This window comes from Coregonus clupeaformis, chromosome 6 (genome assembly GCF_020615455.1).
Source record: "Coregonus clupeaformis isolate EN_2021a chromosome 6, ASM2061545v1, whole genome shotgun sequence".
Lineage (NCBI taxonomy): Eukaryota > Metazoa > Chordata > Actinopteri > Salmoniformes > Salmonidae > Coregonus > Coregonus clupeaformis.
In genome coordinates this window covers 20,285,001-20,301,187 of record NC_059197.1, presented here as the reverse complement: position 1 = coordinate 20,301,187, position 16,187 = coordinate 20,285,001, and the positions used below count along the sequence as shown (strand labels likewise).

Sequence of the window (16,187 nt, the reverse complement as noted above, 5' to 3'; positions counted from 1 at the left end):
TAGTGAGGGTGGGAGCACAGAGGCCTAAGGCCAAAACTGTGGCCTTAACAAGGCTGAAAAAGTGTTTGTGTGCGTGTGTAAGTATGCACTAGCGGATAATTCTAGGTGTGCATCTGTGTGAATGGTAGCATCATGGGAAGTTTACAAAATGTTTTGTTATGCAGTCTCAACCCCCAAGAGCGCTGCAGGCAATTACTAAACAGTGGCATTGACGTGTTTAACGATTTAATTGCCAGCCTCTGATTCTCAGACATTGTTCACATATAATTTAGCCTACATGATAGTCGGCATTAAATGCACTGGACTGCCTGTATGGACATGCACAAACACACTAGCTGGCACGACCTTTAAAGCAGGGTAACTCATAGCAACAGAAGTTTCAGAGTTGAACAGTAACAGCCAGGTCAATGGGCCGATGGCAGTGCCATACAAAGAAATGCATGTCTGTGGTGTAATGGAAGGAAACAAGACTCCTGTCAAGACTACATGAGTATCATTTTTCTATGTAACCCATAGCTTAAAATATATATACATCTCTCCAGAGTGGCGCAGCGGTCTAAGGCACTACATCGCAGTGCTAGCTGTGCCACTAGAAATCCTGGTTCGAATCCAGGCTCTGTCGTAGCCGGCCGCGACCGGGAGACCCATGGGGCGGAGCACAATCGGCCCAGCGTCGTCCAGGGTAGGGGAGGGAATGGCCGGCAGGGATGTAGCTCAGTTGGTAGAACGATTCCCACGGGGGGCCAGTGTAAAATAAAATAAAATGTATGCACTCACTAACTGTAAGTCACTCTGGATAAGAGCGTCTGCTAAATGACTAAAATGTAAATGAAATAACAAGCCTTACGGGGGACATTGGGGGCCAATTGGCTCTATATTATTGTGGTGTGTCTTGTCCTAAAATTCTTGCTACAATGACCTCATTCCAATCACTACTCATCAGCCAGATCCCATCCCAGAGAGCATTTCAAATTGAAATGTGATAAAGAACAACTTTACATATGTTGGGCAGAAGTTAATGATAAACAGTGTCCTCTGTACATTAGATTTGGATGATCAACAACATTCAGAACATCGCAGTTGAGTGATCTCATTCTCTACACCAGGGCTTCCTAAACCTTTTCATCCAGGACCAGACAGGTGTGCACTCCCGTTGTAGTCAATGACAATGGTGGTACACTTGGCAGGCTACAGCAGTTATTGGTTAGTGATTATCATCGTCATCACAATTCCACTACTATTATTGTTATTATTTACAATGATTGTAATTCAATATGAGAACCAAAGATATTCAGAGAAAGGACTAATAATGGGTTAAATATGGGATCATGGCTCGCCTGCCTCCTCAAGGTTCACGAGCTGGCTCTGAAGCGGCATCCATTTTGAGCCGAGGTTCACGTGTCGGTGAACGCAGTATATCGGTAATCACTTCTCTAATGCAGATGTTACTACAACAGAAAGGCAACTTGTCAGACATCCCTGCCAACAACGAATAACTGAGCAGTCAAACCAGACATTTGTATTATTTCCTACACTACATTAGCCTCTTAGCATTACAAGCCACACACCGGTCAGTTTTCATTCACGCACAACATACATAGCTTCACATTCACGAGACAACAAAAAAGCAGACCTGACGACTGTCACAATGCACACAGTAATATTGCTACCTACAGGCATGCAGGCTGCGGATAGTGGATAACTTTCAAACCCTCAGTTCTGCCAAGTTCCGATAACGTGAGACGATAAGGCGTGTAGGATGGCTACACTGTGCGGCGCCATGTTGCTCAAACAGCTTTTTCGGTCGTCACTAGTTACGACAGCCATAAAGTCATTACCCCGCCTATTTCTACAATTTACCCTAACCACACTGTTAACCTTATGACTACACTTAAATTATGACTAAAAGCAACAACGAAATCCATACATGTTTACGATATAGACAATTCTGACTTTGTGGCTGTGTTAACTAGCTAGTGGCAACCAGCTTTTCCCCAAAACCACTTTAGAGTTACCACGTGGTTGGTTCTCCCGCTTTAGCGCGCGCAGTAAGTGTGGCACAGTGCACAAGCAGCAGCCGGCTTCTCCTCTACTCTCTTATCGGGTTTAGATTTTCTAATTTGCCTGTTTTCAGCTTTGTTTGTTTGCCAACGCTTATATCAAACCCTAAACTGCATATGATTATGCAGGCTACCAAGCAAGTAGCTGATGAACGCTCAACTCAGCTAGCAAGCGGTCTCCCAAATACCGAAAAGATTAAGAATGAAAATATAGAAACTAACGTCTCTGTGGCAACTACTAGCCGGAAACTGATCAGCATCAGTGCCATTTCAACCGCAGGGTAGCATCCTCGTCATGCTGTGTCATCCTCTGAACATGACGCATGGGATCCAAGGATAAACTTACTTGCTAAGGTGAATCCTCCCACACTGTTCATGCATAAGAAATATGTATTCTCAGTTAACTGGGGCGGCAGGTAGCTTAGTGGTTAAGAGCATTGTGCCAGTAACCGAAAGGTTCTAATCCCCGAGCTGACTAGGTGAAACATCTGTCTATGTGCCCTTGAGCAAGGCACTTAACCCTAATTGCTCATGTAAGTCACTCTGGACAAGAGCGTCTGCTAAATGACAAAAATAAAAAAATAAAAACAGATCCCACTATAACACATCCCTCTGTCAAATTACAAACGCCACAGTTAAATATGTGGGCCATATGCCGCAACTGGGAACTCGGAAATCTCCGACTTCAGTGCGTTCAAGACAACTGGGAACTTGGTAAAACCCGTTTTGAACGGTCATCTAAATCGGAATTCCAAGTAGGAAACTTTCCAGAGCTCAGACTTTCAGACCTGAAGAGCATTGGCGTCATGATTTGACCTCGTTTTTCCCCGAGTTCCCAGTTGTCTAGAAAACACCACATAAATAGTGTTCGCTAGCTACAACACAGCCGTACAGACTGGGAAGGCGACAAAATGATGCATCCTTAACCAGCACCAGCCAACTACCGGTACTTCAAATATAACATTACCAGGAACGATTGGGTTCAATGTCCATTCCTCAAGAATAAAATAACAGATATGGCATAACATTTGTTACTGAAAATAAGCAATCATTCACCCACAAACCAATAAAATTATAGGACAGTTTTTCATAACGTTAACTAGCTAAACTAACAAATTCAACGGACGTTAGCTAGCTACTTCAAATCAATACCAAAATGTCAAGACAGCTAACTAGCCGGCTAACGGCCGCTAGCTGCATATAGAAGATTGCTTACCAGAAATGTGCTAAAAGTTGAAGGGTAATAGCTAGCTAATAAAGGGATGAAAATGTTCTGGTTCCTTCTGTCTAAATCGTCTGCCTTCGTCAATTTTCTTTCGTAAGATAACGTTTACCACCTAGGAAGGGGGTGTCCTATCCCTTTTTGGGGTGGGGGTTGGTCGGGCTAGCTTAGGAAAAATCAGTCTGGGAAAGAAGCGACAGCTCGAGATACTGGGCTTAAAGTCCATTTAAAAGCGCGGATGAATGTGGATTGTCACTTGGTTGCTCACACAGTTCTGAATTAGCAAAGAATATAGTTGGAAACCTTAACTTTTCCCTTTCACTCCTTCAGTCCGCAGTCGGACGGAATGGACGGTCCCGGAAGCCAGTAGGTAGGCGGTAGCCAAATTCCGGTTTAATCAGTCATGTGACAGGGACGCCGGTGTGATTTTACCTACACGTTTTAGTTGAAACGATTAACTGCTGAACCACAAACTAATGTGCAGGACATTATTCGTTTAATATGAAACTTATTCATACACACACAATAAAACAAATTCATCACTAGTCGGCTAGATGGTTGTTTTTTCTTGCATGGGCGTGGCCAAAGTCTTGACTGTGATGTCAGTGTGCAGTCTGAAAGGTTTATCAAGATATGTAAAATGTATCGGTGTTCAATATGCATTTTCTTTCATTACATGTGTATTTCAAATGTTCAATAAAATACATAGATGTATCCATTGTCTTCAACGTTAAGCAAGTATGCAGACCTTTGCTGCAGTGAGGGTTCATGACCAGTGTCACCTCAGTTCCTCCTCTCCACTGCTCAGTTTCATCATTAGCCATCCAGATCTGCAGGCTGTTATGAAGCTTCATAAAAAATGACTAATCTTTCAGAAACGTGTCCCTCATGACAAAGAACAGACCCGGTGATAGACAATTTCACCAAGTGGATCTGAAACTTTTATTATTTTAACCTTTTACAGTACTGTAACAAAACCTACAAAACAAAAGAAAAAACTGGATGATGAAGGACACATTTTCCATGCTCTAATTACAAAAGGAGGTTGTCATGGGTGGGAAAGAGAAACTAGTTGTAGTATTGATGCGGACTGAGCTTATGTTGTTCATCAGTCCAATTCTGATCTTTTTTCACTAATTGGTCTTTTGACCAATCAGATCAGCTCTGAAAAAGATCTGATGTGATTGGTCAAAAGACCAATTAGTGGAAAAAAAGATCAGAATTGGGCTGCCTGTGTAAAAGCAGACTTGGAGGCTGAACTAGAAACCGGGAGAGGCTGAACAAAGTTCGCTCCTGATGGCTGACCCTAGATCAGTTAAATATTTGTGGAGCCTAAAAAGAGATGGTTTAATACATTTATGTGGAACTGATCCTAGATCAGAACAAAGAGGAAACCAATCTAAACAGTGTGAATGAGGTCCCAGTTTCCACTCCCTGCTCCAGTCAGTTTGACCACCCAGAACACAACCATATATTTTCACAGATGGAGAGAAGCTGTTGACAAGAAAAAGAGGGCTTCCTGGCTCTTTTCAGACATGGAATAAAGTAGTGAGGTCTAAAAGAGCCAGGGAGGGCTATCCATGCTACCAATGAGAGACTGGTAAGGAGAGTAGGGTGAGGACCAGGGGAGGACAATAGAGGGAAATCTAGGCATCGTAGTTGGGGTTCTTGCGGAGGATGACGAAGCCCTCCAGGATGGGGGTGACGGGGAGATACTCCTCTGTGGCCAACTCTGCCCTCTCTCCGTGGGCCAGGAGCACCGGCGTGGTGTGGGTCTGGAAACCTGTGATGGCTTTGGGCTTACCGGCCTGGCCAACCACGTCCACCGCCTACGGACCAATTACATACATGAACCATGAGGTCGAGTCCACTCTGCCATCATCTTATAGCATTTCATCCTAATCTTGAGTGAAAAACGTTTGCACATCTAGACGTTACTTCGCAATGGAGATGTTCAACCATAGTTAAAATGAAAATCTCCAGCACATTTCACTTGCAAAGCATCACGTCATATCGTGCTGACGTTTTGGCCTTCGTCACACCATCTAGGCTACATCCTCAACTAGCATTGTATTTTGAATATGAAGCTAATCCTCCAGGCTCTTATTAAGAGCATAGTGGGAGCAGCAGTCCTTACCTGTCCCACCCTGACGGACACGGGCAGCGGCCTCAGCTCCTCGTCGAAGGTGACCAGCATACGGGGCTGCATGGCAGCCACCAGGCCATAGAGAACGTAGTGAGACTTCCCCAGGATTACTGCAGCACACACAGGAAACAGCATGGGGCGATGTCAACACAAACAGCCAAATACTCAGACCCAGGTCAAGGCATTTAGAAGACTTACTACCCTAAAAGAAAGACAGTGGAACTAGCTGGGTAAGGGCCAATGCCATTCAGGAGTTGAACAATTGCTAATTGTTTATGTGGAATTTTCCATCCGTACATTGAAATTCAGTTCACTTCCTCAAATTACTCAAAAGAAATGGACTTCACCCCCAACCCTAAACACAAGGATGTGGAAAAAGGGAGGGGAGGGAGAGGCAAATAAAATGAGTGGTGAAGAGTGGAGTAATGAGGAAAAGGAGAGGGACTCACTGTTCTTGACGTCAAGGAAGGAGACGAGGACAGTGAGTAGTCCTGCCACGGCCACCTGACTCATCAGCTGCCTGTCACTGTGGTACGGACACAGCGTCAATGTCCCTTTACCCAGGTGAGTCAGACCCTGTGGACATGGCACAGAGCAAGGGTTAGGAGACAGAGACACATACTCTCCCTCTCTCTCAAACACACAGCTTAGAGTGCCAAAGTGGCACCTCTTTTTGCTACCCACCTGTGCCAATCGGACCATAAAGAGGTTGTTGGGGTCTTTGGCATGGTACTGAGCCAGCTGCCTCAGCATGGCAGCCAGGCGGGCATTGTTTGTTCCTGCGGACAGAGGGTTGGAGCCATGAGTCAGTGAGTTGATACTTTTTCATGGACAAGGAATAATTACAGGGGAACATTGTGATAACTTAGTGAATCAAATCGAAATAACTTTGAACATCTCAATATAATAATGAAGCCACTGACTGATTGGGTTCCAGACAGTAGGCACACAATAGAGCCCATTGGCCAGTAATGCCAGGGCCCACTCACCGCTGCCCACCATGCCCATGGCAAAGATGGAGTTGTGTGAGACCTCTGGGTCAGCATCGTGGGAGAACTTGCTGAGTGTGTCCAGGATGTTGAGGCGAGGATTCGACACAGAGATCAGGGCCAAGGCTAGAGGCACCGCACGCCTCAGAGTAGGCTCTCCATACCGCAACTAGGAGAGTGAGTGAGGTGGAGAGGAGGAAGGCAAGACAATGGAGAGATAAAGAGAAAAACAGTTCGACGTGGGATGGTCGGATCGAGTGAAAGAGACAGGGGCTAAATCAACCCCTAACATGTCCTGAAAATGTGTTGAAGCCAAATGGTGTGAACAGGTCAGAGGTTATACTGACCAGGTGTCCAAACGTCCGTAATGCCATCTCTGAGCCAATCTCTTCTCCCATGGCAATGAGTGCAATACCCAGGACAGCCACACCCTGGGAGGGGGAAGCAGACAGCAGATTAGTTCAATATCAAATCTTCATTCAAACCACTCAGATTGTATTTTACATTTTTAGTCATTTAGCAGACGCTCTTAACCAGAGCGAATTACAGGAGCAATTAGGGTTAAGTGCCTTGCTCAAGGGTACCGACATATTTTTCACCTAGTCGGCTCGGAGATTCAAACCAGCGACCTTTCGGTTACTGGCCCAACGCTCTTAAAACGCTAGGCTACCTGACACCCCTTGATTAACAGAAGCCTGGCATACCTGGTGGGAGCCCATGTCGGCTGCACTCTCCTTCTTGTCTTTGTCCTTCTTGTCCTTCTTGTCTTTTTCCTCCTCCTTCTCCTTGGCTTCATAGTGCTCACTGCAGATGTGGAGCAGCTGCTGCACCTTCAGTACGTTACCAGAACCTGGCATTGAGAGAAACAGAGATAAATATAGGAAAGCCACCTCTTGTAAATCTCAAATGAGATCACCTGTATAAATAAATATGCAAATAAAAAAGAAGACAATTGGAGACAAAATGCTAAAGCTGGAGCTATGATGAGTGACCTGCGTAGGCACAGACGTCCACCAGTGTGTTGGCAAAGCTGCGGAAGGGCTCAGGCACCACCTGCAGCGCTGCCAGGGTCGTCTCAATGGCCTCCCCTTTACCCAGGTGGTTGAGGCCCAGGCCCAGCGGCAACCAGCGGGCATATGTGTCTTTCAGCTCCAGCTCACTCTTCTCCATGATGGTCTGGACGATGGTGGAGGTGACGTCACCGTTACACGAGCCCACCGCGATCATACCGCACGCCAGCGCCGTCACACCTGCCACCTGAGTGTGTGTGACAAGACACGTAACATGGGACAGTGAGCTGGGTTTAATGAGTGTGGATGTGTACTTGACTTAAACCCAGACAAACTGTGGAACTACACACACAGTACCTCCATGCTGGACTTAGAGTCTACCATGACGGGCAGCAGCAGAGAGAGGACGTCCTCACGGTTCGAGCCAGCATACGCTAGGCCCAGGCTGGGGATAGAGAGGAAAGGTCAGGCACAAACCCCACCTAAACAAGTACTTTTCACAGGCAGAGATTACACTGTGCTAAGAATGGACTAAACAGACCTCAATAAAAATCTTTAATGTGTAAGAGGTGTCAGGCAGTTGGGGCTAGGGGTTGATTTGGGACAGAACATCCATTTACTTCTCTCCTTACCCGAAGATGGCTCCTATCCGCATGACGTTGCTGTTGTGGAGGACGTAGTCTGACAGCAGGGCCAGGGCCGGGTCACACTCGTTCCTCACCCCAGAGTTCACTATGCCACAAGCCAGGAGGGCCCCCGACTACAGGGAGAGAGAGAGAGGAGGGAAGAGAGAGTGTGGGAGACATATCTACATTAATAGGATGTTTAGGGCTTTTCTGGATGCTGTGAAGGTTGTGGTGAGGAGGTTTTAATGCAGGGTGTGTGCTGACCTTAATGTAGTCCTCTGAGGAGTAGAGGTATTTGTCTATCTGTGTCAAACCACCGTCCACATCCCACAGCAGGATCATCCCCAGAGAGGCTGCAGCACTCAGCATACCTGGAGAGAAACACAGAATTAGCATCAACATTTACACAACAGCAATATGTTATTTTTGTTACTGTGCTTGCCATTAAGGATTAGCAATGAAGGTGATCACTGTCGAACCACTAAACATGAACCAATTTTCAGTCAAATCCCCCAAATGTGAACCATGAGCCCCATTTGAAGACAGGGATGTGAGGCTGTGTGTGTGGGGGGGTTCTCTCACCATGGTCTTTGTTCTTGTACAGCCATTTGTTGCCATCGTCTGTGAGCAGCTTGTCCTGTCCGAACCCTGCGTTGACGAAGCCGTTGACAAACGAGGAGGCCAGGTTCATACGAGCAGAGTCCACCTGGGAACCACTTCCTCCAAACCCTGACAGACAGACAATGGCATGATGAGAGGGAGGATGAGGAAAGAGGAGTGTGATATAACAACCAGGACAATCAGTGTGCTGTTGTAGTGAAGGAGAACTCACGGTTGTTCTCCAGGTGGGTTTTGTAGATGTCATCTGGGACTTTGGGTTCCATGATGTCCAACTGTAAAGAAAGGGAACCGTGTGTTACTGGCTGCCTGGTGCTGAGTCATAGCCACTAACAGGCTTAATGTCTTTCACTAATTGGTTTATTCACTATCCTCCAGCCTCATCTCTTCTCTCACTCTCTGCACCATTATTCTCCCACCCTGACCCCTGACCCCTACCCCACTCTTCTCTTAGTAGCTTCTTCAAGCCTCCTCCATTTCCCCCTCTCCACAATATCAAATGGAGCGCGGTCCTGACTCATCTCTAAACGTCATATTCATCTCTCCTTGGCCCTACTCTAAACACCTTCTCTTCTCTAACATACACTCAGCCCCCACTGTCAGACAGTCACACTCCATCCGCTGACTTCAACAGTGACCCACTCCTCAGTCCTGCTCTGAACAGTCTCACTCTTCCAACCCCCTCCCCTCTCTCTAGTAGTCTACCCATCTTCCCTCTTTCTCTCCTCTAAACCCTCTCTCCTCACCTCTCGGGCCAAGGCCAGGAAGTTGCTGTTGAGCTGGACGTTGGACATGATTTCCGTCAGGTCCTCGTAGTCCTCCACGTCCTCGTTGAGCTCCAGGAACATGCCGTGTCGGCCCAGCATGAAGGCCATCTCCTTCTGGATCACGCTACAGGAAAACACCCACTAAACGGTAAGCTCTTCATGCACGTCATTAACTATGGAAAACACTGCTGATTGCATTCCCAATGACTGTCAGTTGAAAATGTGAATAATGATTAGAAAGAAAATACTGTTTACCAATATAGGTTGTACAGGGAACTACCAAAATAAAGGAAACACCAACATAGTGTCTTAATAGGGCGTTGGGCCACCACTAGCAGCCAGAACAGCTTCAATGCGCCTTGGCAGAGATTCGACAAGTGTCTGGAACTCTACTGGAGGGTGTGTTTTGTTGATGGTGGTGGAAAACGCAGTCTCAGGCGCCGCTCCAGAATCTCCCATAAGTGTTCAATTGATTGAGATCTGGGGACTGAGACACACACCCCTTTAAACCCCCTATGCTCCTTTGAGATACCTCTTTCAAAGTCACTGAGATCTCTTCTAGCCATGTTCGTCAAAATAATGGGAAACCCTAAGCATGATGAGATGTTTTAATTGCTTAATTAACATAGGAACCACACCTGTGCGGAAGCACCTGCTTTCAATATATACTGAACAAAAATATAAACACAACATGTAAAGTGTTGGTCCCATGTTTCATGAGCTGAAATAAAAGATTTTCCATTTGCACAAAAAGATTTTCTCAAAAATGTTGTGCACAAATTTGTTTACTTCCCTGTTAGTGAGCATTTCTCCGTTGTCAAGACAATCCATCCACCTGACCAGTGTGGCATATCAAGAAGCTGATTAAACAGCATGATCATTACACAGGTGCACCTTGTGCTGGAGACAATAAAAGGCCACTAAAATGTGCAGTTTTGTCACACAAAACAATGCCACAGGTGTCTCAAGTTGAGGGAGCATGCTCACTGCAGGAATGTCCACCAGAGTTGTTGCCAGATCATTTTGTGTTCATTTCTCTACCATAAGCCACCTCCAACATTGTTTTAGAGAATATGGCAGTATTCTCCACATCCGGCTTCTTCACCTGCGGGATTGTCTGAGACCAGCCACGCGGACAGCTGATGAAACTGAGGAGTATTTTTGTCTGTAATAAAGCCCTTTTGTGGGGAAAAACTCATTATTTGGCTGGGCCTGGCTCCCCAGTGGGTGGGCCTATGCCCTCCCAGGCCCACCCATGGCTGCTCCCCTGCCCAGTCATGTGAAATCCATAGATTAGGGCCTAATGAATTTATTTCAATTCACTGATTTCCTTATACGAACTGTAACTCAGTAAAATCATTGCATTTATATTTTTGTTCAGTATACTTTGTTTCCCTCATTTACTCAAGTGTTTCCTTTATTTTGGCAGTTACCTGTAGGTAGCGCTTGTTGCAAAAGTGTTGCTGTGAGATAAGTGTGAGAGAGAGTGCAGTGAGTGTGTTGTGTCAGTCCTTACATGTCTTTGCAGGAGGTGAAGATGTTCTCCACCAATTCCACATCGTTGAGCATCAGGGCCAGCCTCAGGGCCTCTGGGTAACGGTTAAACTTCCTGAAGATGTTCAGGGAACACTTCAACAGGGCAGAGTTCTCTGGCTCAGGGACATAGCTCACACAGCTGGCATGGAGAGAGAGGAGAGAGAGAAGAGAGGGGTTTAGGATTACTGATGAGAGGAACTTCCTTTTGTCTCTTCAGGCTGATGTTGGCACACTACAGGTATGTTGAGGCAGAGGCAAACTGTGGTACAGGTGTTTGAACATGTCTGTGTGAAGGTACATATGTTTGCCCCTCACGTGGTAAGGTGTGTGTTGTCCACTCACCTGGTGAGGTAGAGGCAGACCTTGGCGTATGCATTATCATCTATGTAGAGCTCCAGCATCTCCAGCCTCTCGATCTCCATCAGCAGGTCACAGGCCTCGTGCTCAGCGTTGTGGGCCATGTTGTAGGGCACAATCTCTTTCACCAGCTTCAGCAGAGTCTCCTGCTGCGTCTTATCACTCTCCTCAACCTCCTGCCACTCCTTGGCCACCTCGCCCGCCAGGTGCCTATACACACACACAGAGTTTGGGTCAGAAGACTAGGGCCGGAACAATACCAGTATCGCGGAAAGGAAATATTGAACTTCTTTAGGAAAACTGACCAAATGTTGGAAACAAACATCCAGAGTCACATTTATTTATTTTCCAAGCTATAGCACACAATAATTTACATACAGCAGGTTTTTAAAGGACCAAAGAGTTGGTCTTCTTCATGTTTTAATTTTTGCCATGGAAAAAAATCTCTCAATACTGGTATTGTCACAGGCCTAGGTCAGACCACACAAACTGCCTACTCCTGCAAGGTATGGAGGCGAATTCTAAGTCAAATTTGTACTTAGTCTTCCATTGGTATCAATGCATGACTAAGTGAAATTCTACTTAAGTAGAAGGTAGGATTCACCCTTGAGTGTTGTTAGCCGTTTGGAATGGCCTCACGTATCCTACCTGACATATTCATGTCCCCAGGACGCCAGCTCCTCCTGGGAGCCCAGCAGACGGTACTTCAGACACTCCCGCTCCCCACTCATTGTCATGGCCAAGACCGACACCACATCTGCACAGAAACTCTGCAAAAACAAAACAGACAGTAGTTAGACGTTTCCATAATGACACAGTTATGATGGGTCCTTCTGAACATGAATCCCTAGTTCCATCCAGAATTGCGATGTCCAATTTACTAGGTATCTATCCTTGTTTTCTTGTCTGTATCTCCAGTAACATTGTAAAAGAAATCCATCCAGACTTTTGCACTGTGGTTATAAAGTAAAAGCAGACAGGGAAAGGAAGCGATAAAGTAGTGGAGCCATCCCTCCCTCTTGTTTTCCCCACTGTCACGGTTAGCCATTTAGCAAGGACATAGCCATCGGTGTTCCCACCTTGTTCTCGCCAGGCGCCATGCCCTCGTAGATCTCTTTGAGCTTGCCATAATGTGGCCGCAGGAACTTCAGGGGCTTGGGCACAGAGGTCATGGAGGTGGTGGAGGAGCGGATCTGCCTGCGCAGCTCCTCTAGAGCAGGCCGGTACAGAGACGTGTCCGTCTCCTGTGGGTGGGTGAGAGAGAGAAAAGGGGCAGGGGGATATACATTGCATAAGTAAAAAGAATGTTGTTTTATATGCATAGCTACCAAAGACTTAATGCAGCGCATGTAAATTACTGACTCTCTATACTAACGCCTTATGTACAGTAAAATAAATAAGAATGTAAAAAGCTATAGTCCCAGAGTGTCTAAAGCAAACCAGACTTTAGCAGAGGTTTAGCAGTTCTTGTGGTACTCACACCAAGTCTCTCCACCATCATCTCCAGTTCTTCTTGCAGCTGTTTGTCCTCATCAGACTGGAGAGAGAAGAGAGGAACTGACATTACAGTATGACAGATTCAATATGGGCAATTGAATAACCGAACCCTGCACAGTAAACAGTAAAAAATAACAGGTCTTCCAACAGGGAACTAATGCAATAAAAGGATCTGCAATTTGCTAACTGCTAGATATTGGAGCATTTTGTCATACACCGGTCCTATACCATTGTCGACTGATGGTAGGGTTACCCTGATAACTATGTCTGTAACCTTGCCTCCATTGTTATGGTGCTTAAAATTGGCTAATGTCAATGTACTCGCTAATAAGCCATACAAACCTCTCTATGTAAATAGCTAGCTAACTAAACAAATAACACGTAATAACTATAGCCACCTCGCAATCAAAGATAATTTCAAATCTAACAAGCTACGCTGTCTCAAGAAAATCTGATAACGACAGGCAGGTTGTTGCAGTTGCAAAGTCACTAGCTAGCTAACGTTACAGTACTGTAGCTAACCGTTAGCTACAGTGGCTTGCGAAAGTATTCACCCCCCTTGGCATTTTTCCTATTTTGTTGCCTTACAACCTGGAATTAAAATTGATTTTTTGGGGGTTTGTATCATTTGATTTACACAACATGCCTACCACTTTGAAGATGCAAAATATTTTTTGGGGTGAAACAAACAAGAAATAAGACAAAAAACAGAAAACTTGAGCGTGCATAACTATTCACCCCCCCCAAAGTAAATACTTTGTAGAGCCACCTTTTGCAGCAATTACAGCTGCAAGTCTCTTAGGGTATGTCTCTATAAGCTTGGCACATCTAGCCACTGGGATTTTTGGCCATTCTTCAAGGCAAAACTGCTCCAGTTCCTTCAAGTTGGATGGGTTCCGCTGGTGTACAGCAATCTTTAAGTCATACCACAGATTCTCAATTGGATTGAGGTCTGGGCTTTGACTAGGCCATTCCAAGACATTTAAATGTTTCCCCTTAAACCACTCGAGTGTTGCTTTAGCAGTATGCTTAGGGTCATTGTCCTGCTGGAAGGTGAACCTCCGTCCCAGTCTCAAATCTCTGGAACACTGAAACAGGTTTCCCTCAAGAATTTCCCTGTATTTAGCGCCATCCATCATTCCTTCAATTCTGACCAGTTTCCCAGTCCCTGCCGATGAAAAACATCCCCACAGCATGATGCTGCCACCACCATGCTTCACTGTGGGGATGGTGTTCTCGGGGTGATGAGAGGTGTTGGGTTTGCGCCAGACATAGTGTTTTCCTTGATGGCCAAAAAGCTCAATTTTAGTCTCATCTGACCAGAGTACCTTCTTCCATATGTTTGGGGAGTCTCCCACATGCCTTTTGGCTAACACCAAACTTTTTTCTGGCCACTCTTCTGTGGAGCTTTGCAGCTCCTTCAGGGTTATCTTATCTAAGCATCAGTTGTCAGATCAACTTACCGATCACTGCACCTGTAGACGGCCATTCTGAAATTAGCCCACCCAACTACCTCATCCCCATATTGTTATTTATTTTGCTAATTTGCACCCCAGTATCTCTATTTGCACATCATCTTTCGCACATCTATCCTTTCAGTGTTAATACGAAATTGTAACTATTTTGCACTATGGCCTATTTATTGCCTTATCTCCATAACTTAATACATTCGCACACACTGTATATATATTTTCTGTTGTATTTTTGACTTTGTTTTGTTTACCCCATATGTAACTCTGTGTTGTTGTTTTTAATCGCACTGCTTTGCTTTATCTTGGCCAGGTTGCAGTTGTAAATGAGAACTTGTTCTCAACTGGCTTACCTGGTTAAATAAAGGTTAAATAAAATAAAAAAATCTTTGGTCTCTTTGTTGCCTCTGATTAATGTTTTCCTTGCCTGGTCCGTGAGTTTTGGTGGGCAGCCCTCTCTTGGCAGGTTTGTTGTGGTGCCATATTCTTTCAATTTTTTAATAATGGATTTAATGGTGCTCCGTGGGATGTTCAAAGTTTCTGATATTTTTTTATAACCCAACCCTGATCTGTACTTCTCCACAACTTTGTCCCTGACCTGTTTGGAGAGCTCCTTGGTCTTCATGGTGGTGCTTGCTTGGTGGTGTTGCAGACTGGGGCCTTTCAGAACAGGTGTATATATACTGAGATCATGTGACAGATCATGTGACACTTAAAGTCCACCTGTGTGCTATCTAACCAATTATGTGACTTGTGAAGGTAATTGGTTGCACCAGATCTTATTTAGGGGCTTCATAGCAAAGGGGGTGAATACATATGCATGCACCACTTTTCCCGTTTTTTATTTTTTTGAAACAAGTTAATTTTTCTCATTTCACCTCACCAATTTGGACTATTTTGTGTATGTCCATTACATGAAATCCAAATAAAAATCCATTTAAATTACAGGTTGTAATGCAACAAAATAGGAAAAACGCCAAGGGGGGGTGAATACTTTTGTAAGGCACTGCAACAACATCAGCGAACTGAGATAGCTATTTGGATTATGGTTGTTTACAATGCAACACTAACGTTCTTTAGCTAGTTAACGTTACATTATTGTCACTTGGCTAGCTAGCTACTTAGCTAACTTTTAGTTTAAATATCGGTAGATACTTTCTGGCGTGTCATTTGTGGCGTGTGGTCCTCTGTAGCTCAGCTGGTAGTGCACGGCGCTTGTAACGCCAAGGTAGTGGGTTCCATCCCCGGGACCACCCATACACAAATAAAAATGTATGTACGCATGACTGTATGTCGCTTTGGATAAAAGCGTCTGCTAAATGGTATATTATATTAGCAATTGTTAGTTAACGTTAGCTAGCACCGGCTAGCACAGCCAGCTACTACTACTACTACTACTACACCCTAGGCTAGCAAGCTAACGTTAACATTAGGTATGCTAACGTTGGCTAGGTTTATACGTGTTTTATAGCTCGCTTTCAGTCGGACACAATAATCGTAATTGTTGGCACTTTGTACTCAGCCAGCCATGTCATACTTTTCATTAAAGAGGACTCAAACAGTTCGTTATTATTTTTAATGACAACGCTTTCGGCCTGTTCAAACAGGCAGTGAGTGACTCAGGCAAAAACGCTGCTCTGCTTCCCTTGTTCAAGATGTTGAGAAAAGTGCCCCAACTCACCAGTTCTTGCTCTTCTTTTTTATCCTTGTCCTTCCCTGTGGGCTTAGTCTCCTTATCCTTTTCCTCTGTCTTTTCGGACTGCTTTTTCTCTTTATTTTTTGTCTCCTCCATGGTTGCTGTTTTACGAAATTCGCATACAGATACACTGAACAACCAGAGACCGGGGTACACGGCTTCCTCTCTTCAAGAACCGTGACAGTTTGCTGTCA

General features: G+C 45.1%; 2 protein-coding genes across 6 annotated transcripts in view; both read right to left on the bottom strand.

Moving 5' to 3' along the window:
* LOC121567718 (eukaryotic translation initiation factor 4 gamma 1-like) overlaps positions 1-3,643 on the bottom strand; it is a 46,971-nt gene extending 43,328 nt beyond the window's left edge. For 4 of the 5 annotated variants that reach the window (XM_041877949.2, XM_045218899.1, XM_045218893.1 and 1 more), the window contains exon 1: positions 3,277-3,643. The gene's annotated coding sequence lies outside the window, so the exon portion shown is untranslated. Of the gene's footprint in view, positions 1-1,674; positions 1,956-3,276 lie in introns of those variants that run through there. The other variant, XM_045218890.1, reaches the window with a different exon arrangement.
* Positions 3,644-4,166: 523 nt separating this feature from the next.
* Positions 4,167-16,187, bottom strand: LOC121567717 (26S proteasome non-ATPase regulatory subunit 2). Its single transcript, XM_041877947.2, has 20 exons — positions 15,979-16,187; positions 12,812-12,868; positions 12,411-12,575; positions 11,980-12,101; positions 11,317-11,541; positions 10,955-11,113; positions 9,418-9,562; positions 8,886-8,946; positions 8,636-8,782; positions 8,318-8,424; positions 8,060-8,187; positions 7,785-7,872; positions 7,410-7,674; positions 7,122-7,267; positions 6,765-6,848; positions 6,418-6,586; positions 6,113-6,207; positions 5,878-6,004; positions 5,420-5,538; positions 4,167-5,111 (listed from the first exon to the last, which is right to left on the bottom strand). The coding sequence occupies exons 1-20, from the start codon at positions 16,087-16,089 to the stop codon at positions 4,929-4,931; spliced, it is 2,703 nt and encodes a 900-aa protein (XP_041733881.1). The 5' UTR covers positions 16,090-16,187; the 3' UTR covers positions 4,167-4,928.

Coding starts and splice junctions, on each gene's coding strand:
- LOC121567717 (XM_041877947.2), bottom strand. CDS start 16,089: ATGGAGGAGACAAAAAATAAAGAGAAAAAGCAGTCCGAAAAGACAGAG. Junction 7,873..8,059: donor CGGATAGGAGCCATCTTCGG/GTAAGGAGAGAA, acceptor CTCTATCCCCAG/CCTGGGCCTAGCGTATGCTG. Junction 6,005..6,112: donor TTATGGTCCGATTGGCACAG/GTGGGTAGCAAA, acceptor CCATGTCCACAG/GGTCTGACTCACCTGGGTAA.